This window comes from Meles meles, chromosome 9 (genome assembly GCF_922984935.1).
Source record: "Meles meles chromosome 9, mMelMel3.1 paternal haplotype, whole genome shotgun sequence".
NCBI classification, from domain to species: Eukaryota; Metazoa; Chordata; class Mammalia; order Carnivora; family Mustelidae; genus Meles; species Meles meles.
Window position 1 is genome coordinate 21,152,433 of NC_060074.1, and position 21,775 is coordinate 21,174,207.

The 21,775-nt window shown below is 33.7% G+C and overlaps 1 protein-coding gene across 8 annotated transcripts in view; it reads right to left on the reverse strand.

The window, feature by feature from the left end:
• The window catches only part of KANSL1L (KAT8 regulatory NSL complex subunit 1 like), a 142,957-nt gene that overhangs the window by 74,315 nt on the left and 46,867 nt on the right, over positions 1 to 21,775 (reverse strand). For all 8 annotated transcript variants that reach the window (XM_046019237.1, XM_046019236.1, XM_046019238.1 and 5 more), the window contains exons 4-5: positions 20,935 to 21,132; positions 16,786 to 16,907 (exon numbers count right to left, since the gene is read on the reverse strand). In XM_046019237.1, coding sequence (XP_045875193.1) covers positions 16,786 to 16,907; positions 20,935 to 21,132 — 320 coding nt within the window. The remainder of the gene's footprint in view (positions 1 to 16,785; positions 16,908 to 20,934; positions 21,133 to 21,775) is intronic.

Consider the following 21,775-nt stretch of genomic DNA (forward strand, 5'->3'; position numbering starts at 1 on the left):
ATTAAATATGGAATTTGGTGACTATAACACACCAAACAAATACTGGAGTATGTACTACTGGCCACACCAGTATAGGGGGAAAGAGGTGATAATAACTATTCCATTTTAAAATCTTAACTTTATATTTTTTAAGACTTTATTATTTCAGAGAGAGACAGCACAAGCTGGGAGATCAAACAGAGGGAGAAGGAGAAGCAGGCTCCCCACTGAGCAGGGAGCCAGACTTGGCTGGATCCCAAGACTCTGGGATCATGACCTGAGTTGAAGGCAGACACTTAACCGACTGAACCACCCAGGCACCCCTAAAATCTTAACTTTAGTCTTCAGAGAGCCCTAGTCAAAGAAAGTCTTAAGTCCCAGTTAGTAAGCATTCTAAAGATCTAAGAAAGGTTTAATACAGCACTACTCTCAAATTAACAAGTCCAATCTCATGTCCTACATGTTATTTTCTGTAATAAGTCTATCAGAGCTAAGTAACAGTCTGCTCTTGAGAAACAGCCAGGGAGTTGGACTATCATGTCAAGCGTGAGCAGAAGGCACAGATGATAGACAATATCAAATGAGGCACTGGGTAAGGCAGGTGGTTGGCAGAGAAATCAGTCAGGTCAGGTAGAAGACAGTTTTCAGAAGGTGGTTGATATAAGAAGTCAAGTCAGGATGCTAGAATCCAGGAAGATAGGAGTAGATCCAGTACAAAAAGAGGTTCTTCTGGCAAGTTAGAAACATCTTTAGGCAAGAGACATTGCTTTCATAGCGTCTAGAGAAAATGAAGAGCTTTTTTATTCCAGGAGTTAACTCTGAAGCACAGTTTAACTCTGCCCTCTGTAATTCTTTAGCTGTTAATGAGACCTTATTCCCCTCCCCACAGAAGAGTGAGCCCTAAAGTGAGCCACCGTCTCTTTATTGACTGACAGGACACAGCTTTTGAATTGGCTAGAGGCTTACAGGTTGGGTTAAAGATAAAAAGAAAATGTGCCATTTGTTCACTGAATGTTGTATTTTCAAGTTTTTTTTTTTTTTAAGATTTTATTTATTTGACAGAGAGAAACACAGTGAGAGAAGGAACACAAGCAGGTGGAGTGGGGGAGGGAGAAGCAGGCTTCCAGCTGAGTGGGGAGCTTGATGCAGGGCTCAATCCCAGGACCCTGGGATCATGACCTGAGCCGAAGGCAGACGCTTAATGCCTGAACCACCCCGGCACCCCATAATTTGGCTTTAAAATGAATTAAATAATTGAGGAGAGGAAAACAGTGAGGATTGGTTGACATCTTTCTCCATTTCCACAATCACTCCAATTCAAGCTCTTTTTGTCCAGGAATACTCCAAGAGCCTCTAACTGGTCTCACTTTCCCTTCATTTCCTTCTATTACCAATCTTTTGGGAAAACAAATATTACCTTTTCATTCCCTTTCCTCCCATTCCTATACTGTTTACCATCTCTCAAAGACTTCCCATTACTCTGGAGAAAAAGACTTCAAGTTTAAAAGGCCCTCACTGACCTGGCACCTGCCATCAGTCTCCTGACTATCTTGCATCGAAGTCCTCCCTGCTCCCTGTGTTCTAGCCACACAGCTCCTTTCATTTCAAGTAATTCACACTCTCTACAGTACAAGACCTATTATATGTTATCTCTGCTTTACTTCTCACATCCTCCTTCAACTACTTAATTTCCAATAATCATTTGGCTCTCAGTTCAAAAGTCAGTTTCTTAGAGTTTTTCAGCCCTTGTTTTGTCTTTCCAAAGACTAGGTCAAATCCCCTTTTGAGCTGATAGCACTGTTCATCTGGCCTTCAAAGCATTTTTCATAGTGATAATTTTGTATTCATCTGTATGATTATATGATTAATTAATGTCTTTCTAGACTGTAGGTAGTGCAGGGACTGTATCTGTTTTGTTTACCCTTGTATCAAGAAATTCCTGATACTGCACCTTGCATACAGCAGATGTTCAATAAATATTTGTTGAATGAATAGAGAAATACACACATACATATATTGGCAGGTTTATCATTCCAGCTCTGTGCTTTGTATAGTGCCTGTATAAAACACATTATACCTATTTAATTAGTTTAGTGAATGAGTAAACATTGAACCTTTTAAATAACCTAAAAACCAAAAGAGGTTCTAAACAGAAGACTACAAAAGAGCTTTTAGAAAGATTAGATATATATATATTGATAGGGCTTTGCATTTCATTCTATATCTCTAAATCTGGTTTACAAAAGGTAGTTTTCGGTAGTAAGATATGATGTATTTATCTTATTGTACAGTCAAGTATGTCCATCATAAATTTAGAATAAGGAGATAAGAATTATAAGATGTTCTGATTTGTAAAAGGGCATCAATCAAGTCTAAAAATTTCTTCTAATCTAAAAAGTGCAAACAATTGAGAGCTTTATCTAAAAAAATAAAAAGTTCTAAGTTCATACTTTATTATTAACACTATTTACTTTCTCTAATAGTTATTTAATGACTTTCTGAAATAACTGTTTTCTATTACAATCCTAGAAAATCCTAGCAGTTAAGATATTTATGGATGATAACAAGCATTCAATTTGCTGCTACAGAATATGAGTGGAAAACTTCAAGTGAATTTTTTTTACAGTATAGTCCTATACTCTCGATTACTATAGGAACCAAAGTCCCAAAAAAGTTTTCATTTTTTACCAGACATTCTACTGTAAATCACTACCAAAATCAATTCCTGCAAACATTATGCACTTATATTAATAAAACAATCTAAAAATATGAATATATGGGAACATGGATTAGCTAATTTTTTTTTTTTAAGATTTATTTATTTGACAGATAGAGATTACAAGTAGGCAGAGAGGCAGGCAGAGAGAGAGGAGGGAGCAAGCTCCCAGCCAAGCAGAGAGCCCGACGCAGAGCTCGATCCCAGCACCCCGGGATCATGACCTGAGCTGAAGGCGAGGCTTTAACCCGCTGAGCCACCCAGGCGCCCCTAATTTTTTGGTGTTATCTCAGTGGCAGTATTAATGGTAGAGGATGTGGAATAACAGTTTAATTTTGATATTTCTTTTCTTTCTTTCACAAACCCAGTGAAAGACAATCTAGAGTTTTCCACAGTAAATTATTCAAATATTTAATAACCTTTTGCCTAAACCAAATTATCCTCTTAGAAGGACAGGAATAATTGGAATATTATAATAACCTTAAAATGCTGTGCTCAAATATTTTTAGTAAATAAGAAACTTTGGGGCTCGGTTGTAAATTCAGAATGCTAGAACCATAAAAGCATAAAAAAGACTATATGAGATTATTTTAATCTTTTGTTCTCAAGAAGAGCAGAACATAAATTTTTAATGTATTATTTTAAAGTACTGTTTAAGGATAGTAGTTTTCAGTATTTCTCCCATATTTACCCATTCTCATATTAAATAAACTTTTTAAAGAGTAGAGGGGTGCCTGGGTGGCTCAGTCAGTTAAGTGTTCCACTCCTGATAAATTCAGGTCTGGATCTCAGGGTAGTGAGTTCAAGCCCCCATCGGGCTCCACGCTGGGCATGGAACCTACTTAAAAAAATAAATAAAACTTATAAAAGGTACAAATCAATAATGGAGAATTAGGATGTGCATTCTCAAAAAGATTTTTTTTTTAAATATTTTATTTATTTATTTGACAGACAGAGATCACAAGTAGGCAGAGAGGCAGGCAGAGAGAGAGAGAAGGAAGCAGGCTCCCTGCTTAGCAGAGAGCCCAATGCGGGGCTCAATCCCAGGACCCTGGGATCATGACCTGAGCTGAAGGCAGAGGCCTTAACCCACTGAGCCACCCAGGCGCCCCCTCAAAAAGATTCTTGTATCTCCACTCCTAACCCCCAGTTCCCATATATTCACATACAAAATACCCATACCCACTGTCCTGGGTTGAAGAGTGCCCTCACAAAAGTTACACCCACCAAGAACCTCACAGTGTGACCTTATTTGGAAATACAGTCTTTGCAAATGTAATTAGGTAAAATGAGGTCATAGAGGATTAGAGTAGACACCAAATCCACTCACTGATGTCCTTATAAAAAGAGAAAGACAAAGAAGAGACAAACCCAGGGAATAATGCCACATGGATAAAAAGGTGGAGACTGGAGAGATGGGCCACAAGCCAAGGAACACCAAGGACTGCCAGCAACCAGGAGATGCCAGGCAAGAAATGATTCTTCCCTAGAACCTTCATTGAGAACATGGCCCTAACACTTTGATTTTTAAATTCTAGCCTACAGAACTCGGAAAGAGTAAGTATCTGTTAATTTAAGCCACTCAGTGGTGATTTGTTACAACCACCCTAGGAAACTAATATATCTATAAAACTACACACCTAAAAATCACTGTTTTTGCATGCTTAGTAATCTCTATTTCAATTCTCTCCTTTTCATCAGTTGTTCTTTGATGAATTCAATCTATAGCAAGAACTTTCTCCAAATTTCCCTGATGTCAAACATCCTGCTAATAATTGAATTTACTATCTTGTTTTCTCTTGATAGTTTTTGGAAAAATGAATGCATCACATACTCAGATAACTCAATGACATTTAGGATGGCATTAACTTCTGCCATTTTAAAGAAATTTTAAAGAATTTACCTAAAATAGGGCTTATATAAACTTACTAAAATGGTCTTCTACGGACATTACTTGTCCTCCAAATGTCAAAAGTAAAACAACTCTCTCAAAGGACCAATGGATCACGAAAACGGGCATTATCTGACACAGAGAAAACTGTACATTTACCAGGCCATTTCCCCTACTTTAAGATATTAAGGAGAAGAACTATACCCCTTACTCAAATTACAAGTCCCTTTATTGTAAGAATTAAATATGTATCTACAAATCTTTATATATCAAAGATATATATCTTTGATATATCAAATAAGATCTAAAACTGCTTCTAATATATCTCAACTATGAAAATAATATATAAATGTGATAGAAAATAAACATACTCTGAGCAACATGATTTCTACTTTCTTTTTAGTATTTTGTGAGTTTTCGAATTTTCCTACAATGAGCTTGTACTGTTTTTCTAAACAAAAAGTCATCTGAAAATCAGTCTTTTAAAAAATTTTTTGTATTAGGGACTTATTTTTTTAAGATTTTTAAGTAATCTCTATATCCAATGAGGGGCTTGAACTTATAACCCCGAGATCAAAAGTCACATGCCCTACCAATTGTGATAATCAGGTGCCCCTGTATTAGGGACTTCCCATAGATTTTTAAATGACTAATATCAGAGTAAGTAATAACCAGTATCAGAATAATCATATACTAGTAATGATTAGTATCAGAGTAAGATACTTATGAGACATAATTACCAAATGTAATAATATGGATTTTGTTTGGATCCTGACTCAAAAGCCATATTTTATTACCCATAAAAAGATAACTTTGAGACAACTGGGGAAACCTGAATATGAATAGAGAATTTCGTGATAGCAACAAATTATAGCTAATAATATAAAAGTAATAAGCAGATGATAATACCAAGGTGGGTATGTTTAAAAAAAAAAAAAGCTGATCAAAGAAATATACAGAAGTATTTACAAGTTAAAGTAACAATCGGTACAATTTGCTTTTTAAAAGTCCATAGAAAACAATGTGTCAGGAAGGGAAATAGTTGAAATGAATTAGGAAAATCTCGGGAATTCTTATCTTTTTTTTTTTTTTTCTCTAAGTAAACTCCACCCCCAATGTGGGGCTGGAACCCACATCCCCAAGATTGGGAGTCATATGCTCTACAGACTAAACCAATTAGGTACCCCCAAAATCTTAGGAATTCTTAAAGCTGGGAATATGTGAATTCACTTTACTATGCTTTCTATATGTCAAAGTTTTATATAATAAAAGGTAGAGAGAAAAAACAGATTATTATAGTGCTAACTGCTATTTTTATCTCTCTCCAAATTTTACTTTAAAATGAAAACTAGTAATTAACAAAACAGAAATTCTCCATTTCAAACTTTCAAACAAATTATATGTGAGAAAAACAGCTCAGAGATTATATTGAAGAATCTGAATTGTATCTCCCAAACCACAGATTAGCTAGAAATGTTTGACAAACTTTCATGTCTCAATTCTCAGAAAAATATAACTGCCATTACTGGTGTCCTAGTCTCATTGTCTAATGCTTTAAAAAGTATCACTTGAAGAGCACCTGGCTAGCTCAGTCAGTAGGGCATGCAACTCTTGATCTCTGGATTGTAAATTTGAGCCCCATGTTGGGTGTAAAGATTACAAAAAAATAAAAAACTTAAGAGCTTAAGAATTTAAGAGCCAGAGATAAAAACAGCAGATAATGAATGTCATTCACATGAACCCAAAATTATATTGAAAATTTCAGCCTAGAATATGCAGCTAACAGTGTTTTTTTTCTGAGAAGTGACTACTGAAGATATTATAAGGATGAAAGAATTACTTTCTATGTAATTAGTTTGCCAGCTTAACTGCAGTTTTTCAATTATGATATCCAATTAGAAAGAATGGTTGCATTTCAAGAGATAATTATCATTAGTGAAAATAAATAGCATGGCAATGATTCATTGGAATTTAATTTTGTATCATGTTCTGGGTCTCATTAAGGCAAAAAGAAACAACAACAATAATAAAAATCTAGATATTATTTCAAATAGAAATTCACTTTCTCTGAGATAATACCCCATGGGGTAAGCAAGGATCCATTTACAACATTTTATCTTATTTTAGAGTATAAGATCTAAAAACTAGTATCTCTATGATGATAAAATATAATGCTTCATTTGTTTGAAGACTCAATCTTGTCAGTTGCTCAGTTCCTGGTGATTCATCTTAGACCCTGCTGCCAAGATTAATAAGCTAAAAAAAAAACCAAACAATTCTAACTTCTGGGAGATACTGCCATTAAACAAGAGGTGGGGGTTGGGAATCAATTAATAACAAGTGGGCAAATAGGTAGCCTGGAAAATAATTAACCAGGTGAATTTACTTTAGACATTGTGAGAGAACAGTTCATTAGGATATTATAAAAAGGACCTTAAAGATTTTTTTAAATTATATCCAACAATAAACTTTATGTGATCCCCTAAAAATTAATATACAGAATAGGTGGCCAACCTTTAAATATTAAAATCTTAAAATTCTTCTAACCTAATTATACACAAAAATTATGATATGATATAAAGCTAGAATAAGTACCCTTTGTTAGAAGAACTGTAATACTTCACCTATGAGATTACTTGTCTGGCAATCCCAAGTATACAGAATATGGATGAAATCACAAAATCCCTTCAAATAACCCAAAAACATCACTGTTCATACACAAAAGTTCACTCCTGTTACTGTTAGGAGAGGACTTCTTTCTTACTAGTGAATGTCTCTTATTATAATACAAATATTTCTACCGCTTTTGTTACCTGATTTTCTAGTCCATCAATAAATTAGATGAGACAAAGCAGAACTGCAGGAGATAACCATGAGAGCAATGCTGAAAATATCAATCTGACTATGGGGAGAAAAGAGAAATGAGTACAAAATTTTTTTTTATGGAATGCCGATTACCTGCAAGAAATCTTAAAAGACATTTACTTCATTCAACAAATATCTACTCATGCCCATAATGTGACACTCACTGATGCAGATGCTAGGAAATGAGCAGTTAATAAGACTTAAAAAGTTCCTGCTCTCAGGTGCCTCGTTAGCGCAGTAGGTAGCGCTCAGTCTCATAAAAAAGTTCTTGCTCTCATGGAGCTTATATTCTCATCCAGGAAGACAGAAAATGAACAAGTTAAAACAAAACAAAACAAGACAAAATACTCTCACACTTGTTATATCATTTGATCCTTGACAACAATCAAGGAAGCAGACTGTTTTGTTTCATTTGAACTGTGATTTAGAAAGTTGCCCAAGAATACAATGTTTTGTATACAAAGTTGGCTCAGAGTTGGGACTGATCTCAGATTTGTCTGATTCCAAAGGGATATTTTTGATTTTGTAATTTATTTTTTATTTTTTTTTGAGAGAGAGTGCTCGCAAACAGGAATGCGCAGGAGAGAAGAGGAAGAGAGAATCTTAAGAAGGGCCCCATGCCCGGTGCAGAGCCTGACATAGGGCTCAATCTCATGACCCTGAAATCACGACCTGAGCCAAAATCAAGAGTTGGATGCTTAAAAGACCAAGCCACCGAGGCGCCGCCCAAAGGGATGTTATTTTTTTTTTTAATGTTTATTTTATTTGAGAGAGAGGGAGATTGTGTGAGCATATGCATGAGCAGGGGAGGAGGAGAGGGAGAGACTCTCACAAGGCTTGATGCCATGACCCTAAGGCCATTACCTAAGCTGAAATCAAAAGTTAGACGTTCAGAGCTGAGCCACCCAGGCACCCCCTCCTTTTTTTAAGGTTTATCTGAGAGAGAAAATGGGGGCAGGGGCAGAGGGAAAGGGAGAGAGTTTCAAGCCAACTCGGCACTGAGCTGCAGAGCCCAAGATGGGGCTTGATCCCACGACACTGAGATCAGGACTTGAAATCATGACCTGAGCTGAAACCAAAAGTCGGACACTTAACTGACTGCACCACCCAGGCATCCCTCAAAGGAATATTCTTAACAATGAGTTTTCTCATAGCACTTTATCAGGGTTTAAAATTATGCAATTATTTCTATGATTATTTGGTTGATGTCATTTTTTTCCCACCCACACTTTATACCTTGAGTACAGAGACCACACGTGTTTTTGTTCAACATGTATCCTTATTGCCCAATCCAATATCTAGCACACTGAGACTACTCAGTAGATATTTACTATCAAGTAAATTGTTTTACAGATATACAGCTATTAATCTCCATACTCCCTGAGGATGTGGCCAGTCATGAGCCTGAGTAATCAAAGAAAAATTTAATTACCTTCAGTATCATCCAAGAAAGGCAATATGTAATAAATTTTCTTAAACAATTCTTGGTTTATATGAAAGTTTCTAGCACTTGAGTAGAATCCCATTCCTCATACTGTCTTAAATACCTCCTTCATAATAACCTCTAGATTATGCTATAATGTTACCAAGACATGTTGAATAAAGTAATTTTTCTCTATTCACTAAATCTCTTGATTTGAACTAACATAAAATGATTACATCCAAAGAAAAACACAAGAGTCACGTGACAAAAAGATACATTTTAGGCTGTTTTGAAATCTTTGTTTTTATTGTTCACTTGTTTAAAAAAAAGAAATTCCTCAAAAATAAACATTAATTGAAGAATATTAGTACTAGAAGCTACTTTATAAATATTTGTGTCCCAGTAAATTTAAAGATAAAGAAATAAGATGTGAAGAGATTAAATGACTTGCCCAAGGTCACAAAATGAAAACAAAAAGAATGTATAAAATGTAAATGCTATATGCATAACCACAAGTTATCTAAAACCACTAAATCATAAAAAACACTATAATTGATTGAAAATGAATACAAGTTACAATGGGGAGGGATTAAATGTCCCAAGATAGTATTGTGAAGAGATACTTTATGTAATTTGAGAATAAAACCCAACACTATGTTTACCCTGAATTTTCAAGTAATTGGTTTAATTACAGGGTCCCTTACCAAATTAGGCAGACGAAAGTCAGGACAGCAACATTATATCTCCCCAAGAGATATGATGGAGAAAGAGGTGGTACCTCTGATACCTGAACCTATGTAATGAATGTTCAGTAATAGCTGGCCCTACCTTACAATCCTTATCATTTTTTAATAAAGATTTTATTTATTTGTCAGAGAGAGAGAGAGAAAGCACAAGTAGGGGAGCGGCAGGCAGAGGGAGAAGCAGGGTCCCCACTAAAAAGAAAGCTCAGTGTGGGACTTGGTCCCAGGACCCCAAGATCATGACCTGCGCCAATGGCAGACACTTAACTGACTGAGCCACCCAGGCATCCCTTAAAATCCTCATCATAACTCAGGCCATTTGGAAGCACTTTTTTTTTTTTTAAAGTAAGAATAGTTCTAAATCAGTAACTAGTATAATGCTATAAAATGAAAGAAATAAGAATGCCTACAATTTCAATATACATACTTAAAATATACAGTTTTAACATACATAGTATGTCCTTACATAAAAATATCAATGGTTAACATTATTAGGCTGTTTCTTATATGCCAGGCATTGTTATAAGAGTTCTGTATATACCGTCTTATTTACTTCTCATATAATCATATGCTACTCTCAATATCTGATATGTTTACTATAAGACATACATTTAACTCTCAATGATCTGTTTTGTGGCATACTACATTTTAACAGACTAACATGTACTTTTTAAAAAAGTATGATTGTAAAAATTGGGTAAGAGTGGAAACTGAGTAATTGCCAAATGTTGGTTAAGACTTGATAGAATTTTAGGGCACCTGGGTGGCTCAGTGAGTTAAAGTCTCTGCCTTCAGCCGGGATCAAGTTCTGCATTAGGCTCTCTCCTCAATGAGGAGCCTGCTTCCCCCTCTGTCTCTCTCTGCCTGCTCTTCTGCCTGTTTGTGATCTCTGTCAAATAAACAAATACAATCTTAAAAAAAAAAAAGACTTGATAAAATTTTGGAGCAAAGAGAATATAAATATTTAAACACCACAATGACTTTTAAGACCTACAAGGTAAATATATATCCTTTATCACAGCAAATTACCAAATTTCCTATCACTTAAATATACTTTTTGTCTGTATCTATATTCTGTAACTTCTTACTATTATACTACTATTATTAGGTCTGACATTTGTACTGATTTACACATCTCAGCTAAGTATGCAATTCAAAATTCACAAGTACATGTAAGAGTACTTTTCAGATCAGAGGAGACATTTTACACTACAGCTATATGTCCTTGTCTTTAGCCAGTCTTCATGTGCTTCCCACACGTATGAATGCTTTCATTGAAAAAGACAGAACAGACACCCTAGATTAAGACAGATTTAACAGATAAAGAAAAGGGCAAGGGTTCTAATATCGAAAACTAGGTCATTCTTTATCACTAAATTTTAAAGTAACATGTTGAAGTAAGAATTGTTTCCCTTTCAACAAATTAACTATATTCCTCTTCCTGTCTTAAAATTTTGATATCCTATGATTATTATTTAAACAGTATGCAACTACTCAAATTTTGCTTACAGGTTTAGGATAATAATGCCATTTATTTTTTTTTCCAAACCAATAGTGGCCGCTGTGTTTTCTTTTCACCCTTTTGCACATAATTTGAGCCCGATTTTTCTGAACTTTTTGATTGTAAAATACAAGATACCTATAAATAAGTCCATAAAATGTCTATCTGATGTTTAACTTGTAAAGATGAAGCAATGCTTCTACTCTTCCACTGTCCCATAATCACCACTCAGGCCAAGAAATGGAATATTACTGGCACCTATGAAGCTTCCTCCCCACCATATGGACCTCCTCTTCATATTTAGCATAGAACGATAAAAAGTTAAATCACAATCAGTACTTTCACCAGTGTCCTGAATAACTAAAGGACTTGAAAACAATTTAAAACCATTTACCTTCCTCCTGACATGTGGGCTATTGCTGCCATGGGTTTGTTTTTTTTTTTAATAGCCCCGCTAGACATGTTTTACTATTTGTTTACATATATCCATATAATTATTTACTATTTCATTATATTTACTAAATATAATTATTTACATTTCAAATTATTACTATTTGTCCTTAGTTCCTTCTTGCATCTTAAATGACTCATCTAGGATCCTCACTTTCCATTGTTTGAAACAAATCCTTTATGGTTATCATTATAATTAGAGTCTACCAGTGACCTACTCCTTAGTTTTGATTTGTCTGAAGATAGACTTTAAAGATGCTTTCTCTGGGTATAGAATTTCTAGGCAGTTACTTCCTTTCAACACACTGAAGATACCATTCCACTGTACTGTGGCTCTCATTACTACTCTTGGGAAGTCAGCTGTTAAACTGTTCCGGTGATGTCTTCTTCCTTCTCCACCACTGCTATTGCTTTAGCTACACTTGCCTCTGCCATCTACCTTGTAGTATCACCTATTTTAAAACCATTTTACACTAGGGATTCCTTGGATGACTCATTAATGCAAATTTGAACTGAAAATCCATGTGAAAGTCCCCACCATGGTCAGGCTATCTCAAAGACAGATAGGTTTTCTTTTCTTTTGTTTCTGCTCTGCTCAGCACCAAGGCAACTTTCCCCATGGTGCCCTACATGGGGAAGTGAAACAGTTTTCCTTCTGATTTACATTTATTCTAAGGCTGTCACCCATGGAGGAGGATTTCATTTCATTTCCCTAACCATAGACAATATTTTGATTTATTTCAGCTTTATCTTCTTCTAACCTCACAACCTATTAAAACTTCATTTGATTTTTGATTTGGCTTTATTTCTCTTTCTTTTCCCACAAAGCTATTAAACCCAACTTAATTTTGTCAGAATTTGGCCTCAGACAAACACAGATGCTGCGTTTTGCTTACTTTTCTGGTTTCTTGCTTTTTCTTAGCTTTTGGCTTAGAAATACCATTAATATTCACTAATTTCTTATTTTCAAAATAAAAAATAAAATATTCTTATTCAATCCAGCAATTCCACTTCTGGGCATATGTCGGAAAAACAAGGACTCAAACAAAAAGAAAAAAAAAAAAGGATTCAAATAGATATTTCTATACTCATGTTCACAGCAGCCTTATTCCCAATAGCCAAAAGGTGGTTATTCCTACGTTAACCCAGGGATCAATGACTAAAGAAAATGTGGTCTATACATAGAAGAGAATATTATTCAATATTCAGAAGGGAATGTTGATACATGCTATAATATGGATGAACCTTGATGACATTATGCTAAGTGAAATAACCCATTCACAAAAGGACAAATACTGTATCATTTTGGTTATAGGAGATGCCTAGAGTATTCAAATCCATAGAGACACAAAGTGGATTGGTGGTTGCCAAGGAATGCGAAGAAGGAAGAATGGGTCCTTATTGTTTAATGGGTATGTTTCAGTTTAGGAAGATGAAAACTGTTCTGGAGATGGATGATGGTGATTGTTGCACAACAATGTTAATGTGACTATTGCATAACAATGGGAATGTACTTAATGCACTAAACATAAAAATGGTTAAAACAGTAAATTCTGTATTATGTACATTTTATCAGGATTTTAAAAGTTCTTATTCAAATGATTAATTTCCCTACCTCCACTTTACTTAAATACATAAAATGAACAGTATTTATGTGCTTAATGGGACATCTTCAGAAAGTGTTTTCTGATTAAGGGTTGAGTTTGATTAAATTAACTAAGCCCTTAGTCTTGAAAACCTCTGATTCTAAAGATGCTTTCTTCATATATAATTAGATTGAAAAAAAAAAATGATGTTGGAAAAACACAAAGATATAAGAAATAAAATTAGGCCTCATTTAACATTTTACTCCCAGGAGCAAAAGGCTCATAAATAGATAAATTTCACCTTCCTTCAGTATAGATATTTTTAAACCAAAACTTTTTCATTATTACTATAAAATAGTGTTTCCATGTAATTTTCAAAATCTATGGTAATATTCTCAAATGTGAGTACTGTAAAATAATCTATTAAATTTACAGAATTTCACTATTAGGTACTTGTATTTTATAAAAATTTCAATCAGAGAATACTTTAAAATTCTTAGTTTTGCAAATATCAATTAAGCACTTTTTGCAATATAGTTAAAAGGTTAAAAAAAAAAAACAACTTAGAAACCACAAAACATCATTCCCCAGAGGTAGGCTATTCATGTTACAAAAAAGAGGAGGAGGAAAAGGAAGGGAAATGAAGGGAAGAGGGAATGTTTGACTGGTCAATGTGTATCCAAACCTCTATCTAACTCCTTCAGCTGCCTTTCCCACTCCTAACTTGCCAACAACCACTTATAAACAACTTTATCTACACCCTTCTTAACCTCTGTCATGCCACTCTAAAGGAACAAGTGTATTTCCACCTTATATAAAATCCCTCCATAACTTTATGATATATATTTCATTTACCATCTCCAGCTCTTTCTCTTCATTTTAATAAAGATACTTACACTTCTTCTATTTTAAAAAGAAAAATCCCTTTCTTGACCTTGTAGATCCATTTCATTATAGCCTTTACAGTCAGCAACTTTTAAAGTGTAATCTTGACTCCTTCTCTCTACTTCATCTCCAGTTCTCTTATCAGCCCACTCTATCCCTCTCCATCATACCACTACACTGCTTGTGCTAAGATCTCAATTTATAACTGGCAAAACCAAGAGACATTTTTCAGACCTCCCTTTAGCATCTGACACAACCACCACAAATCCTCAAAATTTTCTACGTTTCCTTCAAAGTTATTACTCTCTTACCTTCAAAATATTCCAGTTTCTATGTTCTTGGTTAAATAGATTTGTATATTATAGTATATATTATCATAAAGAGAATTTTTACAAAAATTTTAATGAAACTAGAAGTATCCCACAGTTTGTGGAACAAAGCACTTAAAAATAATTATTAAACTTAAAGATAAATCAAATATTTTAAACAAAAACCCTAATATTCTAAATTTGCTCACCTTTTTTGGTGGGGGAAGGGTTTGAACAGAGGGAGAGAGAGAAAATCTTAAGCATGCTCCATGCCCAGCAATGAGCCTGAGGCAGGGCTTGAGCTCATTACCTCAAGACCCTGAGGATCATGACTGGGGCTGAAAGCAAGAGTCAGATGCTAAACTGACTGCACCACCCGGGCACCCTGCTCACCGTCTCTTTGATGAAAGGTAGCTGTATTACATTTTCTAGCAAATGCTAGAAAATGAAATCTTTTCTTCAAGAGAAATATATTTTGACAACAAATGTGAAAATGCTTTTTGAAAAAAAATGCTTTTCAAAAGGAACTCATTTATATAAAAAGCATTCTGAAAACATGTTGATTACTGCCAAAAGTAAATAAATTAGTAAAATTAATTAAAACATATCAGAATACTTCAAAAAGTTGGAGAACAAATTTTTATCTCATCTATCAAAGAATTTAAGTAGGTTTTAAACCTGTTATAAACATTTTTTTTCTCATTTCCCTCCTAACACCCTGTTATAAACTTTCAAAAATAAACCTTGCAGTTAATTTTTAGGAACAAATACCTGACATCAGGAAAGATGGCAATTACTAGCAGATTTCAAGAGGAACCTCTGAACTACTAGTAAACAGAATTGAAAAAGGTTCATGTTAGGTAAATAAAGCAAACGTTAACATCTCTTTCATTTGGAAGCATGAATCTTTATGGGCTATCTTTTCAATTATGAAAGTTGATAAAATCAGATATTCAAATAACTGTACACAATTCTTTTATTATTATACATTCTAAATAATTATATTTCACCTATGAGACTGCAGGCTAGTTAAAAGTGGAGACTTGTCTTCATCTTTGTAACCTAGTACTTTAACTATATGACATACAGCAAATAGTTATGCAATAAATACTGTGCGAATAACCAAAAATATAGGCAAATACACCAAAATGATAACCCTACACAGATACACACATACATATGTATGTAACAGTGTAACGCCTAGTTAGGTAAACAAAACGTTACCTAAAATGGGCTTGACTCAAAAAGGGCTCAACTTGTAATTTACAACTTCCTTTTTTTAAATTATAATTTTCTTAATTAGCATATGTTCACCTAAATGAAGATATCAGAGTTACCCTATACAATATGTGAGGATCTTTGCTTTCAAAGTGAATCATCAGTGATACAAGGAATGAATATATAAAATCAATAAACAGTCAAACAAAACCAATAGAACTTCTACTGTGACAGACTGTGAATAAATGACCCAGCACAAATGAAACAGTGGAAGTTTTAAAAATTAGATTTTCAAAATAACAAATTAGAACTAAAACCCAAATAACAGTATATTTATTTTAGGACTCAGTTTATATCCACTAATCTCATGAAGAATGTGATAGCTACTTAACATAATTTTCGCCATGGTATAAATTTTCCTTTCATGCTAAATTAAACAAAATTTAACAATAAATCATATTATTATTAATATAAATATTCCCCATTGCCAAATTACATTAGTCTTTCATGGTAGTTTAAGAGGCCCACATTATAATTTTATTTGAAAAAAATTAAAAAATATATTCTGTTAGTATCTTTAATTCTAACTGAATCTTTAAAATAGAAAAATAAACAAAATAAAAGAACACAAGGCTGTTCACAAAAAAAGAATTAGGATACCATGTATATGTGTGTATGTATTCACTGATATGATAAATTGCTAAAGATTATAGTAATTACTATACTAATTATATTCAGAGAAAAATTTTATCTTATAAAAGCTGAGATACAAAATTATTAAGTGAAACTAAAGCTGAATTTTATGGATGATATCTACCAGTCTTCTGTGCCCAAGCTATAGCTAGGGTCTTTTTTTCTTAAAAGCTATGCTTTTAAGCATATAGCAATATGGAGCTAAAGAATATGAAACGTATAAAATGGAAGGCATGTTAAAAAATCAATACTTCTGTAGCAAATGGTATCACTATTTTTCTTTTTTCAGAAACATTTTATATCCTCGAAAACACTCTTTCCCATTCTCAAGTTTATAGTTACATTAATTACATATGTTTGATGGTATCTAAAAATGTATTCACGACCTACTGATTGTACTCTAACAGTGCTTAAGGAAGAAGAAAAAAGCAACTATGCTACTTAAAAGATCAAATAAATAAATAAACAAATATAACAAAACAAAACAAAGCCAAATTTAGAAGCCAAACTATCGCACTGATACCTACCTCCTGGAAATGCCATTAGCCAGACATTTATGGCTACAGGATTTGGAGGATAGGGGTGATGAAGTTGGGGACAAGTTGAGAGGGGCAATCAAACTGTTGATGATCTCAGTCAACTGTGCACTCTGCAAGAAAAATATTAACTTTTTACTACTGCTAAGCAAGAAATTTGAGTTAGGTCTCATACCATTAGTAAATGTTTATGTTTTAGTAAATATTTTAATCTACAAAGATGATTTATACCACTACTAATTTTTCCACTTATAATAAATAAATCTACATTTTATAAATTTTTTTTTTAAGATTTATTTATTTGACAGAGAGAGATCACAAGTAAGCAGAGAGGCAGGCAGAGAGAGAGGAGGAAGCAGGCTCCCCGCCGAGCAGAGAGCCCGATGCGGGGCTCGATCCCAGGACCCCGAGATCATGACCTGAGCTGAAGGCAGAGGTCCAACCCACTGAGCCACCCAGGTGCCCCAAATAAATCTATATTTTAAAGTACTCCTCCTTTTCTATATCCATTTTTATTACAGTTCCTTTATCTATTCATCCTATCGTCTTAAAACATTTGAATTTTGCTAACAGCATCTACATAATATTTTCTTTAAGGCAGCTAAGTTAATAACAATACAATCATAGCTATAATTTACTAAGTGCCTACTATATACCAGGCACTACCCAAAGCACTAGATAATTTCTAATCTTTGTAACCAACCTGCAAAGTAGTTAATATTAGAACTACTGGCATTACTATTATTAAAATCAACTACAGCAGAGGAAATTGAAGCCAAAAAAGATTAAGCAGCTTGAATAAGGATTATAAAGTTGGTAAGAAATGGAGCTAGGATTCAGATTTAGGCTTGAATCCAATGTCACACTGTTTCTCAGTATTTTTCCTAACTCAAAAATATCAGGTTTGTTTAGATACCCAAAATTTCCATTGATCCTTATTCCAAACTTAAATATACATAATATATTTATACATAAATATATTTATGTATTTATGTATATTTACGTATATTTATATATTTATGTATATTTAAGTTTAACATATAATAAATAAATTTATAAAATTATTCTCAAAACAATAACCTACAATAATTATAATAAACATAGGCCTCATCACTGGAAACAGTATGTTTCTACAAAAGAATGACAACTATTTTCATTACACACATAGTCTATGTTTATTATACAAAAAAGGGCAAGTATTAAAAGGCTTAAAAAAGGAAAAGAAAATCCCGTGTAATCACATTACACAGAGAAATACTACTGCTAATATCTGAGTATATAACCATCCCTCTAGACTAAGTTTTTTTAAGTCTACGCGAGCATGAGTGCATACAAAATGCATATACACACATTCAGCTACACAAGCACATGCGCACACACAGAGTTTTAATTAAATCACGTCATATAAATTTTCTACGACCTAGTTTTCTCACTTAATAATGTATGATTTTATTTTTTAAAATATGTAGTCCTATTTCACCATTTTTATTGATTGAAAGATATTCCATTAGAAAATAGAGGGATATATGAAATAATTATTTTTAAAATTTTCATTTGTATGAAAATAACCTGTTATTAGAAATAATGAGATAATAATTAGTAAATCTAATATTTGAATTCTTCAAAAAGTCTTGAAAAAGACCCTGAAATGTTTTCACCATTTACTTTCTTAAAAAATAATACATACCTAATGACTTCATTTTAAAAATGATTACTCATTTTTAAAGATCATTTTCAAAATCAATACAAATAGATTCTTGATATACTTAGTAAGCACTCATTAGTTTAGTCATACAAAGAAATTTATAAAGTATCTCATATTTTTCAGTATGAAACACTGATACAGTCTTCTCATTGTTTCACTGCCAAAAAAATCATTAAAAATCTTCTAATTCCCCTGAGGTAACTGGTTAGGTATGTGTGAATAATTGGTCCAGAAGAACAGCCTAACCACCAACCAATCCAGCCCAATAAAACCTCAAATATCTGAGTCCATGTTTGGCATAAGAAAATCAGAGTAAAAGTGAGAAAAAAGTAAATTAGGAGAGGAGTAATTTAAACTTTGAAAGCAAAAACTAATCAAACTTGAAAGTTAAAACACTTACTAGCTACTGGATAACAAGGTTTTAAATATAAACACACCCATGTGAAACTTTTTTTAAATTACCTAAAGTTCTAAAAGAAAGTCACCTTTTAATTTCTGAACAAAATACATTATCTAATAATATAAGTCTACATTAATACTATAAACAAATGTTTTTTTTAAAACTGATATATAACTCAACAGTGCCTTTATATTTTAATTATCAACTCTTTAATTGCTTTTGAGATACATAAATAAATTTTGTTTGGTAAACAAAACATTCCCCTAACAAAATTAACTTAATCAAATCATCCAATACTTGATCTGTACTCAAGGTCCACTAAGATCAGTGAACAGTTACATACCAACAGGTTATCTGAAGAAAAATATGTGTAATATCAAGCCTGCTAACCCTGACACTTAATTCTCAACCCTCTTCAGCGAGTATTTGAAAACAATGTTTTTAATTGGCCTATAAAAACATTATAAGCATATGCTACAAGAGCAAATGACCTGTTCATAGGCAATTTAGTAATGACCTCTACAAGAAATTGCTGCTGTCCCTTTCTTATCCTTTTGCTCTACACTTCCTATATCCAGAGCCATTGCCATTGTTCTCACAAGTCCTGGATCCCTTCTCTTTCAAAGCCTCTGGCACTCCTGTCAGCAATGGGACCAAAAATAAACATAATACCCAGGGCCAACTTCATGGGGAAGCAACCTGAGCAGTTGCACAGGGCTGCCCTCAGAAGGATCCCATGATTGGTTAATGCCCTGCTGTCACTGACTTAAATCTTTCCAAAATTGCTTTTAACAAAGAACTACGTAATTTCATTTTGCACTGGACCCTGGAAATTAGCCAGTTATGTGTTAACTCAGGTCTAATAAAACAAATTGTTGCTACCAAGGAGAAAGAAAGAATATAAGAAATCTCTCCCCAAAGGATAAGCAGTGACCTACAGGGAAAGAAAACAGAAGACCTGACCGACCAAGCAAATATATTTTTCTGGAGTGTGAAACAGGGCCAAACTCAAAGGGTGGTGAAAAGAGAGGGAAGTAGGAACATAACCAACACTATTTAAAACACCACTTATATGGTAAAGTGCATTCCAACTTAACACGATAATTTAAAAAGAACTTTCTGGATTATAAAGTATTCATAAAAGTATTTTGATTATGAATTTGTGCAATTATGCAACTAAGAAAAAAACTCTAGGCAACTGTAAATTTAACAAATATGGGGTGAGAGGTATTGCACCATACTTTGACTTACCAGGAATAAAACAGTAGTAACCTGGTACTAAATTATTTCACAATATACGTCAGAAAAACCTAGAAAAATTAGATGTGAGCAGGCATGAATCCTACTCACTGAAACAAGGGAACCATGTAGCTGTGATCCCAACTAGGTATATTTCAGCAGATTTAGATTTGTTGTAAGGTAACAAACTCTTATAAAGCCAGCTTTGTTCAAGAGCCACCAAAGTCTAAATAAAAATAAATGGTGTGATTTCAAAGGACAGATAGAGGACAGAGTAATTAAACTTCTGGAGTCATCCGTAATTGAATTTCAACATTAGGAAAAGCTTTAGAAACAAAATAATTTGTTAGGGGCTTATTCGCCATTTATTTACATGAACTTTTTAAGTGAAAGAATTCATATTCTGATCTCTTTCACTAAAAATATCAATAAATTGATGAGATCTATTAATCTATAAGTAGATTCAGATCTATTAAATGGTATCACTGTTCTTTCTTCATGAAAAAAAGTCCAATGATGAACAATTTTGCTTGAAAAAACATATTCTAATCCTGGTACAAATGAGTTATCATCCTATGGCTGTGTACCAATATTTTATATATTTAAATAATCTTAATTATATCAATGTTATAAGAGAGACTCATCATATATTACAAATTTTAATTGCATTTAATGTAAAATGGGAAACCTTAATAACGAATATCCCAAGCAGATGCACAGGTTTATTTGAATAGTTTATAAAACTGATTAAAACTCATTTCATGCCACTCATATCTTAACTCTTCCGTCATATTACCTGCTTTTCTATATTGCGAAGAAGAAGTGTTGGGCTACTTGGTGACATTTCAAAATCTTGTTCTGGTAAAGGATCTGGACTCTCTTGGGGAATCTGGCGATTCCCTGTAGTATTTAATGAAGCCGCCTGGTCAGCAAATTGTATTTGTTTCTTCAAAATGTCTTTTGGAAGTTGACATTCTTCTAGGATCACTATACCCTAGGCAAACAGCAATTAAGAGATGAAATTAAAATAAATTGACCGCTAAATCAACTTTAACATTACAATGCACTTGAAACCATGTTTCTTATCACCTGAAAGTAGAGTCTAACTGTAAAAAATTGGCTGATTTAAAACACGTATAGCTAAAGCAACATGTATGTCTGATGGGTTGGGCTTGTAAAATAGTGCCATACATTTTTTTTTTTTTTTAGTGCCATACATTTTATATATGAAGTTATTTTTCTTCTTATTGGCTTTAGTTATTAGCAGCGAAAGCATGATACATTTTTAAAAAGATTTTATTCATTTGACAGAGATAAAGAGAGCACAAGTAGGCAGAACAGCAGGCAGAGGGAGAGGGAGAAGAAGCAGGCTCCCCACTGAACAGGGAGCCCGATGCAGGGCTTGATCCCAGGACCCTGGGACCAAGACCCAAGCCGAAGGCAGCCACCCAAACAATTGAGCCATCCAGGCACCCCAAGTATGATACATTTAAAATCAAGGCTTATATGCAGAATATGAACACTTCACACTGAAATTTAGAACACTTCCTCAGATAATCTTCAGATATTTTGGTCACTAGCATTTCCATTTGAGTACTCCCAGTTTCATAAATTAAAATACCAAACTTAAAAACATC